Source organism: Trichosurus vulpecula, chromosome 6 (genome assembly GCF_011100635.1).
Source record: "Trichosurus vulpecula isolate mTriVul1 chromosome 6, mTriVul1.pri, whole genome shotgun sequence".
Classification (NCBI taxonomy): Eukaryota; Metazoa; Chordata; class Mammalia; order Diprotodontia; family Phalangeridae; genus Trichosurus; species Trichosurus vulpecula.
Window position 1 is genome coordinate 64,055,814 of NC_050578.1, and position 21,227 is coordinate 64,077,040.

At 37.4% G+C, this 21,227-nt stretch overlaps 1 protein-coding gene across 1 annotated transcript in view; it reads right to left on the reverse strand.

Annotated features, from left to right (window-relative positions):
- LOC118853152 (all-trans-retinol dehydrogenase [NAD(+)] ADH7-like) overlaps positions 1-21,227 on the reverse strand; it is a 42,092-nt gene that overhangs the window by 14,799 nt on the left and 6,066 nt on the right. Inside the window, exons 2-5 of the mRNA XM_036763124.1 lie at positions 13,836-13,937; positions 10,690-10,828; positions 6,492-6,579; positions 6,177-6,393 (exon numbers count right to left, since the gene is read on the reverse strand). Of these exons, the coding sequence (XP_036619019.1) occupies positions 6,177-6,393; positions 6,492-6,579; positions 10,690-10,828; positions 13,836-13,937 (546 nt within the window). The remainder of the gene's footprint in view (positions 1-6,176; positions 6,394-6,491; positions 6,580-10,689; positions 10,829-13,835; positions 13,938-21,227) is intronic.

The window sequence follows — 21,227 nt, forward strand, 5'->3', positions numbered from 1 at the left end:
TACTCCAATAAGTCTGGGATCTGGGGACACATGAAATCTAGAGTGTAACTAGTCTAGCATAACCAATGGCAAACTGATTCTGCTGTAATGCAGTGAAGGGACGGGAAACATAGGCGGTTTAGAGATAAGATATACATACATACATACATACATATATGTATGTATGTATATATATGTATATATACACACATATACAAACATAACACACATATACGTATATACATACACACGTATATACATATGGATACATATTAGGAAGTGATGTTCTGTTACCTCAGAAATTTCGTTTTAAAAAATGCATATAGGCACTTGTAAGGGGGAGAATGTGTAAACTTTTTGTTGTCACAAGTAACCTTACTTATATCTTTATCAAGGCTTCCCTCATTCCCCTCCCTCCACTTCTCCACCCCACCCTTAATAATGCAGTGGATAGACTACTGGGCTGGTAATCAGGGAAATTCCTCTTCCTGAGTTCAAATCTGGCCTCAGACACTAACTGTGTGACCCTGAGCAAGTCACTTAACCCTGTCTGCCTCAGTTCCTCATCTGTCAAGTGAGCAGGAGAAGAAAATGGCAAACCACTCCAGTATCTTTGCAAGAAAACCCCAGATGGAGTCACAAAGAGTTGGATATGACTGAAAACTGACTGAAAGTGCCTCCCTACTAAAAATGTCTTTATATTCACTTTACATTTATTTCATATTGTTTTATATGTTCACAAGCCATTTCTCCTAAGAGAAGCTCCTTTAAATCAAGGATAACTTCATGTCTTCTGTATCACCAGGTCCTAGCTCAGTGGCCAGCATAGAAAATATAGTAGTTCCTTAATAGACACTAGATTAATTGATTGTTTCTTGCTTGTTCCAAAATTTCAATAGGTCAATAAGAAGGGTGCTTCCGTGGTGTAGATCATATCTCATGTATAACTGATTATTTTGTTGGATGTTTGACTATGTCTTATCATAGAGCTTCATGGAAAAATCTGTCCCAAGCATTAGAAGCCTTTTTCTAGTTCTTTTAACATTCGAGGTATATCAACAAATCCCTCCAACAATCAGTTTTCTCCCTCTACCACAATATAACCGTCTTTGCCAATCATGAGGGGTTTTTTGGGTGATATCTTTCACAATTTGGTGACATCATTCACAATTAACAAAATTCAAATACAATAAACATTAATTAAGCATCTACTACATGCAAAGCACTGACCATGAAGTTTGGGACTCAGAGAACCCAAGGCATTTTTAGCATTTTATGCACATACTATCCTTGCAGTCCTTCTGGAATCACAAACAACACCAAGTTTAATGATCTACCCCATGCTGTACTATGAAGAAACCCCAATGCAATGTGTGTGTTAATATCCATACTGCAAAGACCATGCATTGTGGATGACTCGATGTCAATGAGTTAAAATACTCAAGTTGAAAACTTCTTGGTTGAGATGATTCTGGTTCTGACCTTTTTCACAGATAAAATATTGTGAATAATTTTATGTATTTACATTATTATTAAGATGTTGCCACTTGAATTACAAACAAGTGACAGGCAGTATTGCATTCCACTTAGGGGAACAGCATGTACAAAATTTAGGGGCTGGAAGGTCATGTATAAGGAACAGCAAGTAGGTCAGTTGGACTACATTATACAGTATAGAAAAGGGAATAACATATAATAATCATGGGAGTGTAGGCCATAGGTAGACGGTGAAAGGCTTAGTTGCTGAACAGGGATTTGCATTTTATCCTAAAGCCAATGGGGAAACACTGGAGATTCTTAAGTGGGAGTGAAATGTTCAAATCTGTACTTCAGCGATTTTTTTTGATAGTTGTATGGAGAACAGATTAGAGAGGAGAAATACTGGGGGCAGAGAGACAGATTAGGAGACTCTTGCAATCTAGGTGCACTTAATAATCATGTAGAAGTGGCTGAACTCTTGGTGTATTGGGGAAATGCAAACCTGAGTATCCAGAATGTGAACCAGCAAACCACACTACATTTTGCTGTTGAATGACAACACATTCAAATAGTCAGGCTTTTGGTTCATGCAGGTGCTAAACTGGATATTCAGGATAAAGATGGGGATACTACCTTGAATGAAGCTCTGAGACATCATACTTTATTACAACCCTGCTGGCTCCAAGGTATGCAGGATGTGGGGATAGTAGATACAGGCTGGGAACCATCCAAAGACACATTAATAATGGGACGTGGTAAACAAGAGGCAGGGAAGAGAGCAGGATCTATTGCATGCTTTTTAGCAACCAACAGAGCTGACCTTAGCATTTGAAATAAGAAGGGTCATTCTCCACTTGATCAATCTCCACCTGATCCTAACCTCTGCAAAGCACTGGCCAAGTATCACAAAGAAAAAGTCAATAGTCAGATGGGTTCATGGAGTCCTTCTAGGATCAGTAATGATTCAGAAACTTTACAGTAATGTGTAGTATGTTCAAATATGAAGAGAGATACTGTTTTTGGCCCATGTGGACTTATTACTACGTGATCTCTGCGTTCTCCACGTGTCAAGAAATGCCTCATCTGTAAAGAATGAGTTCAGTCTAGGATAAAGATTGAAGAATGTGTGGTGTGCTCTAACAAGAAAGCTGCTGTTCAGTTTAAGCCCTGTGGCCACTTGTGCTTGTGAAAACTGTACTAACTTGAGGAAGAAATGTGTGCGATGTCGGGCAATAGTTGAATGGAGAGTACATTTCATAATGTGTTGTGGTGACAAAGGCTCCAAAGACACCATGGATAACATTACAAATGGAAACATTCCAGTTTTACAGAAGGACAAAGACAACACCAATGTCAAAACTGACGTGCAGAAGTTACAGCAACAGTTACAAGATATCAAAGAGCAGATAATGTATCCTCTGTGTTTGGATCTTCTGAAGAACATGATATTACTCTGTGACAACTTTGTGGAGATTGAATGAGTGAGTGGTCTATTTGCTGCAAAGTCGCTTTTGTATTAAGTGAGAAATAGCAATGTGTTTTGTTAGCTAAACAAAATTTAAATGCATTTGATAAGTCAGTTCTAATGAAATGCTATATAATGCCATAGCATATGTACTATATTGTAATTACTTTGACTGTGTCAAAACCAGACTACAAAACAGTATTTGGACAGTTATTTTAAATTTAGATCAAATCCACATAAGCCATAATTAATTTTAACAAGTTTTTACTCCAAAAAAGGTTTGTTGAACAATACTAAGATGATTTTAAAGCTGGTTTTCATAACATTAAGTTCTGAATAGCCATGAACTTTGAACTTCCTGTAAAGATGATTCTGAAATAAATAACTACTACACACGTGGGACCATAAGTTTTGAGAATAGCTGCAAGAAGATCCAATCAAGTAACATTTTTTTAAAAGTCTGAACTATTTGAAACTGTTTAGCAGGTACTATTGGAAATTTGAGACCAAATTATGGCTAGGAATTGATTTTTCTAGTGTCATTGCCGCAGCCTAACTGGATAATTGGACATAGGAGGTGGTGCTACCACTATCTATTTTATGTTATTTTGTGATGCTCACAAGATATAATTTCTTTGGTCCTCCTTCCCAAACACCAACCCTGTCAAGACTCCTGTTCAGTGGATTAAATACTATCTACCATCGTGGAAATCACTGTTCTATTTCACTAATGTGATTCATAGTTATAGTAGCTTCATTATTTTAGTTGCACATATGAGGGAAGAGGGAAGAAGTCTGGTATGAATTAATGAAAAATAATAACAGGAGAATATTTTAAAAGAATGTGGTTTCATTGGTTTTACCTGTGGAGTAGGAGAAATATTCTAAAGTGCTATTTCATGAAGCCTATGCTAATTTTTTCTTAAAAGATATTGAAAGCTTCTTCAAGAATTAATTAATTCCAGGTCTTAAACCTGGGATAATTAATATAGATTCTTAGTAGGCCCTAAAAGCTACAGTGTGGAGAGTCACTAGCTCCTCTCTCAAGCTTTTGATTGGCAAATGAATGAATAAGGAAGCTACACCTGACTGAATCAATGTCTTTTCCTCATCAAATACCTTTTCCCTGCTATGACTAAGTAAACTTTATTTTGTGAACTGTCAGATGTTTCATAATCATCTCATTTCATTTTCATCTTGGACCCGAACTACCATAACAGATCTGAGTCTGTTCTGTACTATTGTAAGCTGCCAAGATTTGTGGTCCTTTGGGCATAGCTTTTCAAAACCCAAGGCAAGCTCTTTGGCTCACCCATGAAGACCATTCTAAGGAACCAGACAGTTGATATCCCAGAAAATGTTGACAATTTTTGAAAGAGTTGGACAGTTGTTGTGAGGGACTTGCGAGGAATGTTGCAAAGAGATTTCAACCACATCAATGTTGAGTTCAGTCTCCTTGGAAAGAATTTTTAAAACTCCAGATTGACAAGTAGTACAGAAATTGAAAAGAACTAGAAATGCTTCACACAATCTGTTGACATGTGCAAAACATGATCAGATGATTATCCTGGATTTTTGGTACAGGAAAAAGTCTCCATCACCATTGTTATTCAAGAAATTGATTCACTTGTTGAAATCAGAAACTTCTTGGGTGAAATATATATCTGAAGAGTGTGCATGAAACTAAGAGTTTCTTGTGCTGTTTCTTAAGCCCAGATGGATAAGTAATTTTTAAAGGAAATGATTTTGAACTTACATTAAATTCAACTACCTTGATCTAACAGATCCCAGCAATAAAACAAAAACCAGGAATATCAGAAAAAAATTGGAATGGCATCTATGTTTCTGAGAAAAGCACAGGGCAGCAGGTTGATGAATTAATTGAAAAGGTTGTCCAGATGTCAAAGGCAGTGTCCTGAGGATTCAACACTTACTCAGATATTATGATGAAATGTTTTTGGTCAGAAAAAACCGAGGGCCGGTCATCACCCTACCACATTGACACCTTGGGGTAAGGCTTCACTTGACTTTCAAGTGTTGGCAACCCCACCTTGCAATGCTTTGAATGATACTATTCACAACTGCTTTCTAATAAGAATGTATGTGCCTCGCTGCCTTCCTCATAAACTATGAGGATGTGCACATATGCAAACACAGAATTATTTGTACAGTCAGGACCCTCTTAAAGTGACCTTTCATGCTGACTTTTGATTCACTGTAGAACCAATTCCCCAATTCCTTCATTTGTCTCATCAAGGAGAACCTGAAATTCATTCTTCTATTTAGTGGCAATGTCCTTTCTTCTGTGTTTTCCCCCTTTTTAACATTAAGAATGTCCAGATGGGTTTAATTCAGCAAGTCTAATAATATATCCACTTATTGGCTTATAGATAAGGGTATCTGTCACATACCAATAGCCAAATTGAGATTTAAAGAGGGTCTAAAAATTTTGTGGTTCTTAGAACCTCTACCCTGTTGTGTAACAATGTCACAGAAGAAATTGAAATGCCACATGCCATTATAAGTACCATATCACAATTACCTTTATTTCCAGGGTTACCATGGCAAAACAATTCATTGTTAAATAGCCGACCTATTGTTGTTGAGATTTTCCATACATAGCTAGGATGGCCCATGGAAAGGACAATCAGTGTGTTGCCAGGACTATCCTAGAAACACCTCCACCATAGCAAAAGCTTCTGGTACTAGGGCTCTGTTTGTTTAGCCTCTGAGAACCCACAGCAGCCTCCCTTGATATTCTGGATCTTTTGTTCTCTCAGATGAATTTTGTTATCATTTTTACTAGCTTTATGAAATAATTCTTTGGTAGTTTGATATGGCACTGAATAAATTGAGGTAGAATGATCATTTTAAATTATATTTTCTCAGCTTACCCATGAACAATTAATATTTTTCCAATTGTCTAGATCTGACTTTATTTGTGTGAAAAGTGTTTTGTAATTGTGTTCACAGTTTCTGGGTTTGTCTTGGCAGTTAGATTCCTAAGTATTTTATATTATCTGCAATTATTTTTAGCAGAATTTCTCCTTCTATCTCTTCCTACTGGACTTTGTTGGTAACATACAGAAATACTGATGATTTATGTGGCTTTACTTTATATCCTGCAACTTTGCTGAAGTTGTTATTTCAACTAATTTTTTAGGATTCCCTAAGCACACCATCATATTTTCTGCAAAGAGTTATAGTTTTGTTTCCTCATTGTAGATTCTACTTGCTTTGATCATCATCTTACCTTGCCAGTGTTGATTGCAGCCCCATATCCAGCAGAGAATGCACAACCCATCAAACACACCTTCTCAGGAGGAGCAGCAGCATCAATTTTCACAACTGAACTTTCCTCCACCACTGTGTACTCAGTGAAGGTACTGGTGTTCATGAAGTGGTACACAGGTTTCCCTTTACAGGTAAATCTGCTAGTGCCATCAGACAATACTCCCCTACCTGTAATACTATTCAGTACAACAAAGCCATCAGTAAATTATTTCTGCTCAAATAGTAAGTCATGGGACAAATAAATGAAATCACAGTTAAAATGATAGAAACTCACTCAGTCTTCTCACAGTAATTGGACTTGGGGCTTATGCAGGCAGAGCAAATTCCACACTGTGGGACAGCAAGTGGGATGACCTTGTCTCCTAGAAGAGAAAAAAATATAATGAAAAACATTGCCCAGTGTTAAGTTTTAAAATACAAAATTAATAAACATTTCAGGAGTGGGCTATGGAGAGTAGAGACAAGATGGCAGAGTACAGCCAGCGAATAAGCTAAACTCTCCCAACATTTCCCTCCAAACAACTTTTTTTAAAATTTAATTTTTATTCATTTTGAAGTTAAATACAAGAAGACCAAAAAAAGAATCTTTCTGGCACAACATAAAAAGAAGATTCCATATAAAACCATTTATTTTTAAAATAAAATATGTAATAAACACTACATATCATTTTCAAAGCTACCCTGCTTTTTTGTGCTTCCTTCTAAGTTTTCTTTTATTCTTTTTTGTCTGCTTTTTATTTTTATTTCTCCCTCCCTACTTACCAGCTCTAGAAAAGGCTAGACACAAATATGTGTCTATTTGTAAAACTATTCTACGCATACTCCCACTTATCAGTTCTTTCTATGGATGTGGACAGTATCTTCCGTCATATGTCCTTTGTATTTGATTTGAGTATTTATAATACTCATAATTATTTTGTCCTTCAAAGGTGTTATTAGGACAATATTGCTGTTACTGAGTACAATGTTCTCATGGTTCTGCTCATTTTACTCTTCATTATTTTGTACAAGTTTTTCCATGTTTTTCTAAAATCAGCCATCTCATCATTTCATATAGCATAGTAGTATTCCATCACAATCACATACTGCAACTTGTTCAGTTATTCCCCAATTGATGGACATTACCTCAATTTCCAGTTCTTTGCCACCATAAAGAGAGCTTCTAGAAATATTTTAGAACATATAAGTTCTTTTCCTTTTTCCCTAATCACATTGGGAAACAGATCTAATTAATAGTAGCATTTCTGGGTCAAAAGGCATACAGAGTTTTACAACTCTTTGGGCATAATTCCAGATTGCTCTTCAAAATGGTTGGGTCAGTTCACAGTTCTACCAACAATGAATTAGCATTAGTTTTTCCACATCTCCTCCACTATTTGTCACTTCCCCCTTCTATTATTTTAGCCAATTTGTTAGGTATAAGATGATATCTCAAAGTTGTTTTAATTTGCATTTCTCTGATTGATAGTGATTTAGAGCATTTTTATAGTTTTGATTTCTTCATCAAAAAATTGCCTCTTCATATCTTTTGGCCATTTATCAATTGGGGAATGACTCATATTCTTTTAAATTTGACAAAGTTCTTATATATTTTCGATATGAGACATTTATCTGAGAAACTATGTATAAAAATTTTCTCCCAATGTTCTGTTTTCCTTCTAATCTTGGCTACATTGGTTTTATTTGTACAAAATATTTTAATTTAATATAATTAAAATTATACATTTTGTACCACATGATACTCTTTATTTCTTTTTTCTTCATAAATTGTCTATCCATAAGTCTGACAAGTAATATATTCCACATTCTTCAAATTTTCTTGTAACATCTCCCCTTATATCTTGGTCACGTATCCAATTTGACCTTATCTTGGTAAGTGGTAGAAAATATTGGTCTATGCTCAATTTCTGCCAGACTTTCCTACTTTCCCAGCAATTTTTACCAAATAATTAATTCTTTTTGCCAAAGCTTAAATCTTCACATTTGTCAAACACAAGGCTATTATAGAAATTGGTACTTACTTTATATTATATGTCTGCTCTGTTCAACTGATACACCTTTCTATTTCTTGCCTGGTATCAGAATACACTCAATTTTATTAATCTTACCTTTAACTTTTAAGATATCCAATTTGGTGTTCAAATGAGAATTTTGAATTTTTTCTAGTTTTTAAAATTGTGTACTTGAATCATTGGTCTGCTCTTTCTCTATTTTATGGATATATGCATTTAAATATATAAATTTTCCTCTGATTACTGCTTTTACCATATCTCATACATCACATTAGATATGTTGTCTCATTGCTGTCATTTTCTTTAATGAAATTATTGATTGCTTCTATGACTGATGGGTTAAGTAACTTGCCTAGGATTCCATAGCCAGTTTATGACAAAGGCTAGACTTTCACCCAGGTCATGCCCAATACTCTATTACTTCTTTTAGACAAAGCAGTACTATCCACAAAATGGATGCCCTTTGACTGGAGGACTGTTAAACAAAATCTGGTATACTAATATAATGAAATATGATAATACATTAAGAAGTAAAGATGAGGAATTCAGAGAAACATGGGATTATTTATGTAAGGAAGAGAATTTCTCCTCTCAAACCCAGGTTTATATCACAATGTATTAATGCTATGTTAATTAGACCAGGGAGATAAGTTTACAATCAGATCCCTTTATGACGTGTGAAGAGCTTTTTTTTTTTTGTCAATATGAAGCAACTAGATTGATGAGCAAACAAATTAGCTATGCCTCTAAGTATTTTGAATAGCTAAGATCTGGATGAATTCAGAGTTTCAGAGGTGGAGAAATTATAAACTCAAAGTTGCTTTTAGAGGAGATTGGAGTTTGGGGAGAGGGAAAAAAGTGAATTTCACTCTGCTGTGCCACCTTCCCACCTCTAAGTCCATATTTGCATGAAGCTTTAAAAGAGAGCTGCTTAACAAGTAGGAGACCCTGAATCCAACAGGCAGCAGAAGCATAAACTCCTCATAGATATATAGACAGATAGTTTCCTGAGGGAGGCAGCAGTTGCAAGAAGCATGCCCCCCTCCCTCAACAAAAAAAGAAAATAAGTATAATAAGGAGACCCATGTCTGAGAATTCAGCTAAGCAATCTGCCCAACAGAGATGTTGAACCAAAGGGGAAATATGTGAGGACTCTATGAAAAGAGAAATGTTGTCCAGGTCCTGTAGAAACAAGAGTTAAAAATTATCTTTATTACATGTGTAACCTACATGTAAACCTCACTGCTATTATGCTCTAAGTATGAATGTACTCTTTCCACAGACAAAGTGTGTAATTATGGGAAGGTGTGCCCCTGGTTTATGAGGAAGAAGGAGAATGTTCTGTTATTCCTTTTGTTACTCCATTGTTACTCCTTTTATTGCATTTGAGTAACTGCCTTTCCTATGAGTTAATTGTGTGTGTGTTGTCTAATGGCAAATGGAGAAAAGAAAAAAACAATCTTGATGGGCAAGGGGAGGTTCTCATGAGCCATAGCATTCACAGTACATCCCCAAAAGTTTATTTGTAGAATCTGAGGTATTAGTCAACTTTTGAAAAATATCCTGGAGGTGGATATTACATTTGCATGAATTGATACAGGATAAAAAAAAACCAGTTTGAGAAGAACAATAAATACAGCTACAATAATGTAAATGAAAATAACAGTAAAAAGAAGCCAAAATCTCCACGCCTATAAAATGTATTGATCCTACAGAACAAATAATAAAATTTCCCTCTTATATCTTGCTAGGGCAGATCATTGCATTTATAGGGCAGATTGTTACATTTATTGTCAAATGTGGTTACCTTAGCAGTCCTAATTGCTTAATTGTTTTTCCGTTTCATTGTTCAGTCATGTCTAACTCTTCATGACCCCATTTTGGAGTTTTTTTGGCAAAGATACTGGAGTAGTTTGCCATTTCCTTCTTCAGTTCATTTTTACAGAAACGGAACTGAAGCAAACATGGTTAAGTGACTTGTCCAGGGTCACACAGCTAGTAAGTGTCTGAGGTCAGATTTGAACCCATGAAGATCAGTCTTCCTGATTCCAAGCCTGGTGCTCTATCCATCTAACTGGCCTATTTCTCTTTTTAGGGTTTGCGATTGGAACATACCAGAAATGACTCTGCTATAGAAACGAAAGGGATCAATAAAACTAATTGTTACAAATAAGATCACTGTTAGAAGCAGAAGGGCGATCTATTCCCATTCTCTTCATTTACAACTTGTATCTTGGCCAATATTCCCATCATTCAGAGGATTCTTCTTCTTTTTGTGTGCGTGTACTTTGGCAGTATGGTAAAGTCCAGTCCATGGACTCATTCTCAGAATAATCTTTTGAAATGCATATAACAAAATAAATTTAGAATTATGAAAGAAACCAAATTATATTGAAATACAGTTACCAACATATCTAAAAAACAAATTCACAGACCCCACATTAAAAAGCCATTCCTCACCTGGTTTTACTGTGGTTATTCCTTCTCCAATACTTTCTACAATTCCAACTGCCTCATGTCCTCCAATTACTGGAAACTTAGCAGGCATGACTCCCGTGGTCCCATTGTTATCCGTGCGACATATGCCTGTAGCCAAAATCTACGTGGAAAGAGAAAGGCAACTGAACCCAGGGTGTAACAAGATACTTTGGAAATAGCAGGAAGGGGATATTTAAATTATTCTTGACTGAACTACTCTTGGATAGAGATTAGTGCTTATGTGTTGTTGGGTTCTTTGCCTACCATTTAGCAAATAGCTCCTATTTGGAAGGAGCTGACATTTTGAAAGAGTATTGTTCAGTGTGGTCAGCACATTCTACATGTGGTGAAATGCAAAGTGTTCAGGTAGGGGAACCAGCCAAAGTATGATTGATCATCACCCTAAGAATTCACTATTTCACAAAAACTGCTAGGGAAATTGGAAAATGGTAGGGCAGAAACTGGGCATAGACTGATATCTTACACCACATACCAAAATAAAGTGAAAATGGGTTCATGATTTAGGAATAAAGGCTGATACTATAAGCAATTTGAGAGAGCAAGGAATAGTTTACCTGTCAGATTTATGGAAAAGAAAAGAATTCATGACCCAACAAGAGATAGAGAGCATTACAAAATGCAAAATAGATAATTTTGATTATGTTAAATTGAAAGGTTTTGTATAAAAAAAGCCAATGCAACCAAGATTAGGAAGGAAGCAGAAAATTGGGAGAACATCTTAACAACCAGTGTCTCTGATAAAGGACCTTATTTCTAAAATATACAGGGAACTGAGCCAAATTTATAGGTATGCAAGTCACTTGCCAATTGAGAAATGGTCAAAGGATATGAACAGGCAGTTTTCAGGGGAAGAAATTAAAGATATCTATAAGCTTATGAAAAAATGCTTGAAATCACTACTGATTAGAGAAATGCAAATCAAAACAACTCTTAGGTACCACATCTCTCCTGTCAGATTGGCTAAAATGACAAAACTGGAAAACAATAAATGCTGGAGAGGATGTGGGAAAATTGGAACATTGTTACATTGCTGGTGGAATTGTGAACTGATCCAGCCATTCTGGAGAGCAATTTGGAACTCTACCCAAAGGGCTATAAAAATGTTCATACCCTTTGACTCAGCAATACCACTTCTAGGGCTGTATCCCAAAGAGATCACACAAGTGGGAAAAGGACCCATATGTACAAAAATATTTATAGTGGCTCTTTTTGTAGTACCAAAGAATTGGAAATCAAGGGGATGCCCATCAATTAGGGAATGGCTGAACAAGTTGTGGTATATGAAGGTAACAGAATACTATTGTTCTATAAGAAATGGGGATGATATGAACTTCATAACAACCTGGAAACACCTACACGATGTAATGCTGAGCGAGCGGAACAGAACCAAGAGAACATTATACACAACCACAGATATATGGATTCTGTGATGACTAACCCTGATAGACTTTGCTGTTCTCAGCAATACAAGGTACAAAGACAACTCCAAAGGACTCATGATGGAGAATGCTATCTATATCCAGAGAAAGAACTATGGAGTCTGAATGCAGATTGAGGCACACTTTATGCTTGCCTTTTTTTCCCTTTGTTTTCTCTCTCTCTCTCTCTCTCTCTCTCTCTCTCTCTCTCTCTCTCTCTCTGTTTTGTTTCTTCTTTCTCATGATTCATTCCATTGGACATAATTCTTCTTTACAACTTGACTATTGTGTAAATAAGTTCAATGCAAACTTATATGTAGAAGATATATTGAATTCCATGCTGCTTTGGGGAGGTGGGGGGAAGAAAATCTGGAACTCAAAATGATGTAGAACAGAGTGTCGTAAACTAAAAATAAAAAAATCTCAAAAAAAAAGAAAAAGAGAGAGAGAGAGAGAGAGAGAGAGAGAGAGAGAGAGAGAGAGATACAGTCAGACAGAGAGACAGAGAGAGAGATTAAGAAGAGAGGAAAATTAGAGAGAGGAAAAGCACTTAGAAATTGAGACGTAAAATTCAATTGACATAGAATTTAATTTAGAAAGCATTACTCCAGAGACCTCTGGGTGATATTCTCCAAATATGATACAATACTGGAGACATCTATTTCCAGATGACCCTTGTATTTTCTTCCTCTTACACATTTAGAGATTTGGCCCAGAGTCTTTTGGGGGTGAGGATGAAATAGATTTGGGTACATTTATCACATCTATGGGGATTGCAAACATCTTTCTTTTTTTTTGAAATAATTTCTTTTTCTTCCACTACATATAAAAACAATTTTTAACATATCTTTTTTTAAAAAAAAATTTATTTAAAGTTTTGAGTCCCAAACTCTCTCCCTCCCTCTCTCCCTCTTTTCCCCCTCCCTGAGAGAGCAAGCAGTCAGATATAGGTTATACTTGTGAAATTATGTAAAACATTTCCATATTAGTCATTTTATACCAGAAGACTCAAATAAAAGAAAAAAATGATAGAATGTGCAAAATTGCATGCTTCAGCCTATATTCAAACACTATCAGTTTTTTCTCTGGGGGTGGATAGTATGCTTCATCTTTATTCTTTTAGGATTGTCTTGGATTATTGTATTCCTGGGGATAGCTAAGTCATTCACAATTCTTCATTAAATAATATTGCTGTTACTGTGTACAATATTCTTTTGAGTCTGCTCACTTCACTATCAAACAGTTATCTAACTGCCATAAATGAAATCATTGAGAAGTACCTGGAATAATATAACAATTGTAATGTCGGCAGCTACAGAGATTTAATGTCATATTGGAAAGAACATGACTTGGAACAATTTAGCTGGTTAGCCATGCCAGTGGTACTCCTGTTTCCCTAAGGTAGGGGCCCCTTAGCAATATGAAATTTACAGCCCAGCATATGTTTGGAATGGGATTATAATCAGGAACCCTTAAAACTCCAGGGCTAGGCCCTCCTTTGGCACATTGAGGCTCTGTGACCTTGGGTAGGTCACTGAATTTCTTAGTGCCCCCAGGCAACTTGGAGACCTTGAGATGCAGAGCAGGTGCCAATCTCAATGGCAGAGAGAGTTTTTTTTTGGGGGGGGGGAGCTCCCTAGACCAAAGAAATCTCAGGTTTTCTCTCACAGGAATTAAGAATTTCAGTACCTTAATTCGAACTTCATAGGCTTTCGGTGGAGCAACTTCTATATCCTCAATGGAATAGGGTTGATTCAGGCCCCATGACACGGCAGCTTTGCATTTAATCACCTGGGAAAATAGCAAGAACATATTCATATGACATATTCATGAATCCATAACTTCTTATCATTTGACTAACCTAAGCCAGGGAAAATCCATTGTAACAGCTATCAGGGTGGGCTGTTGAGCTAATGCTCCATCAAACCCAGAACTTTTTCATGCATTTACAAGCTTAAATTACAAAACTACTGCCTTTGGAGAAATACTTCTTAGAAGGTTGGAGCCATTAGCATGTGATTCATTGGGAGAAAGGAAAAAGAAAAGCTGCTTTCAAAGAACCTGTGGGTCCAGAAGTGGAGGAAAGGAAGAGACTGTGCAAATTAGAATCATCTAGAAGAACTGAGCCTGGGAAGCTGGCTCCAAGGTAGAGCTCATCTCCCAGCAGGGAATCTTTATATCCAAAGGATTTTCCCTCACAAAGGATTTTCCTTGCCTTCTTTTTGTTATGCTACCTGATACAGCACTTACCAGTTAGAGATGCAGTTAGGTTAAGGAGAGTCTTTTTTTTTAAGTGCAAAAATCAGTCAATAACATAATAGTATGAATTCATTCATCTTTTTTGCCTCCTAGCAATTGGACTTTTAATTACAGAATGATGATAGATATTTTGGGTCCCTAGAATTTTTTGTAGTGTAGGGTAGCCTAGGTGGAATGTTGCATTGGAAACCAGAGAGCAGCATTGTGAGGGAAAGGATTACTACAGTTCTGGCAAGAGAGGAGATAAGAAGAATCATGAACTAAGGTGGGAAGATGTCATAGACTTTGTCTAGCTTAGAACTTTGCCAAAGCAGTCCTGCATCATGGAATGTTAGAAGAGGCTATGAGGGAGGTAGAGTCAAGATGGTGGAGAGAAGCCAAGAAGTTGCCTGAGCTCTCCACAGTTTCCCTCAGAGACAATGTTAAATCAAGCCTCTAAATGGATTTTGGAGTAACAGAACTCATGAAAAGATGGAATAAAATAATTTTCCAGCTTAAGATAACTTAGAAGGACTTTAAGAAAGGTCTGTCTCATTTGGGTAAAACGGGAGCACAGCATAGCCCAGATGGTGTCCAGACAAGCCAGCAGGAGGCTCTTAGCCACAGATCAGCATCTAAAGCCCCTCAATCCTGGCTCAACAGGCCAGCAGCAAGTCCTCCAGCCCCAGAGCAGAAGGTAAATTGCAAGCCCCAGAACCCAGACACAACAGGCATGACTAGACTGGGGCACTCTCAGTGCAGTGGGCAAGCCACAAGCATCTGAGGCCCTGAAAGCCAGTGACCAGGCCTTTGGCCCCCAGTATACAAAGCTTGGGATAGTGCCCCTCTGTGTCCCAGGAGAAAGGTCGACTTTAAAAGTCACTAAATGGGCTGAAAAAGGAATAAGAAACAGAAAAGAGCCCTGATCATAAAAAGCTCATATGGTGACAGGGAAGATCAAAACACAAACTCAGAAGAGGACAACAATACCAAAACACCTATATGTGAACCCTTAAAGGAGAATATGAATTTGTTTTAAGCCAAAAAAGTCCTCTTTGAAGAGCTCAAAAAGAATTTTAAAAATCAAATAAGAGAGGTAGAAGAAAAACTGGGAAAAGAAATGAGAATTATGTTAGATAATTATGAAAAAAGACTCAACAGCTTGGAGAAGGAAGCACAAAAATTGACTGAAGGAAAAAAAAACAACTCCTTAAAAATTAGAATTGGCCAAATGGAGAAGGTACAAAAGCTAACTCAAGAAAATAATTCCTTAAAAATTAGAATTGGGCAAGTGGAGGCTAAAGACTTTATGAGCCATCAAGAATCAGTCAGACAAAATCAAAAATAGGAAAAGTAGAAAAAAAAATAGAAGCAAATGCAAAATATCTCATTGGAAAAACAACTGGCCCAGCAAATAGATGCAAGAGACATAATTTAAGAATTATTGGACTACCTAAAAGTCATGATCAAAAAATCAGCCTGATCAGCATCTTTCAAGAAGTTATCAAGGAAAACTACCCTGATATCCTAGAACCAGAGGGTAAAATAGTTATTAAAATAATCCACTGATCACCTCCTGAAAGAGATCCCAAAATGAAAACTCCAAGGAATATTGTAACTGAATTACAGAATTATCAGGTAAAGGAGAAAATACTACAAGTAGCCAGAAAGAAACAATTAAAATATCCAGAAGCCACAGTCAGAATTACACCGGACTTAGCAACTTCTCCATTAAAAGATCAGAGGGCTTGGCATAGGATATTCCAGAAAGCAAAGGAGCTTGGAATACAACCAAGAATCAACGACCTGGAAAAATTGAGCATAATCTCTCAGGGGAAAAGATGAACACTCAATGAAATAGGAGACTTTCAGATGTTCCTGATGAAAAGACCCCAGCTGAACAGAAAATTTGATCTTCAAATACAAGACTCAAGAGAAGCATAAAAAGGTAAAGTGGGGGAAAAACATGTTATTCAATAAAATCAACTGTTTAAATCCCTGTATGGGAAGATGATACTTGTAACTCTTGAAAACTGTATCTCTATTAGGGGAGTTAGAAGACAGGTACAGAAAGAGAGGGTGTGGGTATAAGTTGACTTTGATGTGATGATATAAAAAAAATGGGGCAATGAAAGGATTCTACTGGGAGAAGAGAAAGGGGGAGGCAGAATAGAGCAAATTATATGACATGAAGAGGCACAAAAGACCTATTACAGTAAAGGGAAAGAAAGGAGGTACCGAACAGTTTTTGAACCTTATTGTCATCAGATTTGGCTCAAAGAGGGAATAACATACACACTCAGTTGGGTATAGAAATTTATCTTACCATATAGGGAAGTAGAAGAGGGAAGGGAAAAGAAAAAAGGAAGGGGAGATGATAGAAGAGAGGGCAGAAGTAGGAGAGGAAAGAGGAAATAAAGGGGTAGGTGAAGAAAAGAGGGCAGATTGAGGGAGGTAGTGATCAAAAGCAAAACATTGGTGAGGAAAGAGGGTGAAAGAAGACAGAAAAATATAAAAAAAGAAAATAGGATGGAGGGAAATATAGAGTTAGTAACCATAACTGTAAATGTGAATGGGATGAACTCTCCCATTAAATGGAAGCGGATAGCAGAGTGGATTAAAAAACATAATCCTACAATATGTTGTTTACAAGAAACACATTTGAGGCAGAGAGGTTCACACAGAATAAAGATAAAAGGCTACAGCAGAATGTATTATGCTTCTGCTGAAGTAAAAAAAAAGCAGGTGTAGAAATCTTATCTCAGACAAAGCAAAAGCAAAAATAGACCTAATGAAAACAGACAAGGAAGGAAAGTACATACTGTAAAAGGTACTATAGACAATGAGGTAATATCAATCCTAAACATATGTGCACCAAGTGGTATAGCATCCAAATTTTTAAAAAAGAAGTTAAGTGAGTTACAGGAAGAAACAGATATCAAACTATACTAGTGGGAGACCTCAACCTCCCCCTCTCAGAACTGGATAAAGCTGGGGGCAGAGCCAAGATGGTGCCAGAAAGCAGGGACTTGCTTAAGCTCTCCCCCAAATCCCTCCAAACACCTGTAAAAATGTCTCTGAACAAATTCTAGAGCTGCAGAACCCACAAAATAGCAGAGGGAAACAGGTCTCCAGCCCAGGAGAGCCTGGATAGTCCCTGGGAAGGGTCTATCGCACAGTGCTGGGAGCGGAGCACAGCCCAGCATGGGCCACACCAGGACAGACCAGACCAGACTGGGAGTCAGCCAGGCAGAACAGGCCTTAGGGCCATGAATCATTGAGCTGTGGCAGTTACCAGATTTCTCAACCCACAAACACCAAAGAGCAGGTTAGTGGGAAACTGTGGGATTGAGGTGAGAGCAGTCTGGCCCTATCCTTGTGGGTGGTGGAGGAGGGGCAGCAGTGACAGTGGCAGTAGCAGGAAGGTCCTGAGGATGCTTCCAGAGCTCCAGCATCAGTTGCTTCCCGAGTCCCTGGCTCATACGGTGAGAGGAATCTAGCAGCGGATCAGAGCCAGAGTGCAAGGAGCGCTTTGTGGGCACAGAGTCAGGTTCACTTGCTGTGCCCTGCTTGGATCTGGGTCACAGTCCTGGTTGGCAGTTCTTGGGGGAGGAGGAGTGCTGCTGTGACAGAGCCCGCGGTGACAGTGGAGTAGATATAGCTCTGAAAACAGCAGTGCTTGGACCCTAAAGCTTGGCACAAAGTACTCTCCACTCTATAAGCAGTAATACCCTGAGAAAAGTGGTCAAGTAGTTGTCTGGGAACATGAACAGGCAGCAAAAACGAACTCGGACTCAAACTCAGACTCAAACTCTAGATTCCTTTTTTGGTGACAAAGAAGATCAAAACTTACATCCAGAAGAAGTTAACAAAGTCAAAGAGCCTATATCAAAAGCCTCCAAGAAAAATATGAATTGGTCTCAGGCTATGGAAGAGCTCAAAAAGGATTTGGAAAAGCAAGTAAGAGAAGTAGAGGAAAAATTGGGAAGAGAAATGAGAGTGATGCAGTAAAACCACGAAAAACAAGTCAATGACTTGCTAAAGGAGACCCAAAAAAATACTGAAGAAAATACCATTTTAAAATTAGATTAGAGCAAGTGGAAGCTAGTGACTTTATGCAAAATCAAGATATTGTAAAACAGAACCAAAGGAATGAAAAAATGGAAGACAATGTGAAATATATCATTGGAAAAACCACTGACCTGGAGAATAGATCCAGGAGAGATAATTTTAAAATTATTGGACCACCTGAAAGCCATTGTCAAAAAAGAGACATCACCTTTCAAGAAATTATCAACGAAAACTGCCCTGATATTCTAGAGCCAGAGGGTAAAATAGAAATTGAAAGAATCCACCCATCGCCTCTTGAAAAAGATTCCATAAAGAAAACTCCTAGGAATATTGTCACCAAATTCTAGAATTCCCATGTTAAAGAGAAAATACTGCAAGCACACAGAAAGGAACAATTTGAATATTGTGGAAACACAATCAGGATAATACAGGATCTAGCAGCTTCTACATTAAGGGATTGAAGGGTTTGGAATATAATATTCTGGAGGCCAAAAGAGCTAGGATTAAAACCAAGAATCACCTACCCAGCAAAACTGAGAATAATGCTCCAAGGCAAAATATGGATTTTCAATAAAAAAGAGGACTTTTAAGCTTCCTCAATGAAAGGATCAGAGCTGAATAGAAAATCTGACTTTCAAGTACAAGAATCAAGAGAAGCTTGAAAGGGTAAACAAGAAAGAGAATTCATAAGGGACTTACTAAAGTTGAACTGTTTTGTTTACATTCCTACGTGGAAAGATGATGTGTGTAATTCATGAGACCTTTCTCAGTATTAGGGTAGTTGAAGGGAATATACATATATATAGACAGAGGGCACAGGGTGAGTTGAATATGAAGGGATGATATCTAAAAAAAAAATTAAATTAAGGGGTGACAGAGGAACATATTGGGAGAGGGAGAAAGACAGAGATAGAATGGGGTAAATTATCTCACATAAAAGTGGCAAGAGAAAGCAGTTCTGTTGGAAGGGAAGAGGGGGGCAGGTGAGGGAGAATGAGTGAACCTTGCTCTCATCAGATTTGACTTGAGGAGGGAATAACATACACACTCAGTTGGGTATCTTACTCCACAGGAAAGTAAGGGGAAGGGGATAAAAAAGCAGGGATGATAGAAGGGAGGGCACATAGGGGAGGAGGAATCAAAAGCAAATACTTTTGAAAAGGGACAGGGTCAAGGGAGAAAACTGAATAAAGGGAGACAGGATAGGGTGGAAGGAAATACAGTTAGCCTTTCACAACATGAGTATTGTGGAAGTGTTTTACACAATGATACATGTGTGACCTATGTTGAATTGCTTGCCTTCCTAGGGAGGGTGGGTGGGAAGGGAAGAGTAGAGAGAATTTGGAACTCAAAGTTTTAAAAGCAGATGCTCAAAAAAATTGTTTTTGCATGCAGCTGGGAAACAAGATATACAGGGAATGGGGCATAGAAATCTATCCTGCCCTACAAGAAGGTAAGGGGAAAGGGAATTGGGGGGTGGAGTGGGGTGACAGAAGTGAGGGCTGACTGGGAAGTGGGGCAATCAGGCTATATGCCATCTTGGAGTGGGCAGGAGGGTAGAAATGGGGAGAAATTTTGTAACTCAGAATCTTGTGGAAATCAGTGTTGAAAACTAAAATATTAAATAAAAATGATAAAATTAAAAAAAACTGTATAAAGCTAACCATAAAATAAAGAAGAAAGAGGTTAAGGAGATGGATAAAATTTTAGAAAAGTTAGATAAGATAGACCTCTGGAGAAAATTGAATGGGGATAGAAAGGAACATTCCTTTTTCTCAGAAACACATGATATCTACACAAAAATTCACCATAGAGACCCAAAAAAATACTGAAAAATACACTGAAGAAAACAACACCTTAAAAAATAGACTAACTCAAATGGCAAAAGAGCTCCAAAAAGCCAATGAGGAGAAGAATGCCTTGAAAGGCAGAATTAGCCAAATGGAAAAGGAGGTCCAAAAGACCACTGAAGAAAATACTACCTTAAAAATTAGATTGGAGCAAGTGGAAGCTAGTGACTTTATGAGAAATCAGGACATTATAAAACAGAACCAGAGGAATGAAAAAATGGAAGACAATGTGAAATATCTCCTTGGAAAAACCACTGACCTGGAAAATAGATCCAGGAGAGAGAATTTAAAAATTATTGGACTACCTGAAAGCCATGATCAAAAAAGAGCCTAGATACCATCTTTCAGGAAATTATCAAGGAGAATTGCCCTGATATTCTAGAGCCACAGGGCAAAATAGAAATTGAAAGAATCCATCGATCGCCTCCTCAAATAGATCCCAAAAATAAATCTCCTAGGAATATTGTTGCCAAATTCCAGAGCTCCCAGATCAAGGAGAAAATACTGCAAGCAGCCAGAAAGAAACAATTTGAGTATTGTGGAAACCCAATCAGAATAACCCAAGATCTGGCAGCTTCTACATTAAGAGATCGAAGGGCTTGGAATGCGATATTCCGGAGGTCAATGGAGCTAGGATTAAAACCTAGAATCACCTACCCGGCAAAACTGAGTATCATGTTCCAAGGCAAAATATGGAGTTTCAATAAAATAGAGGACTTTCAAGCTTTCTCAGTGAAAAGACCAGAACTGAATAGAAAATTTGACTTTCAAACACAAGAATCAAGAGAAGCATGAAAAGGTAATCAAGAAACGGAAATTGCAAGGGACCTACTAAAGTTGAACTGTTTTGTTAACATTCCTACATGGAAAGATGATGAGTATGATTCATGAGACCTCAGTATTAGGGTAGTTGAAGGGAATA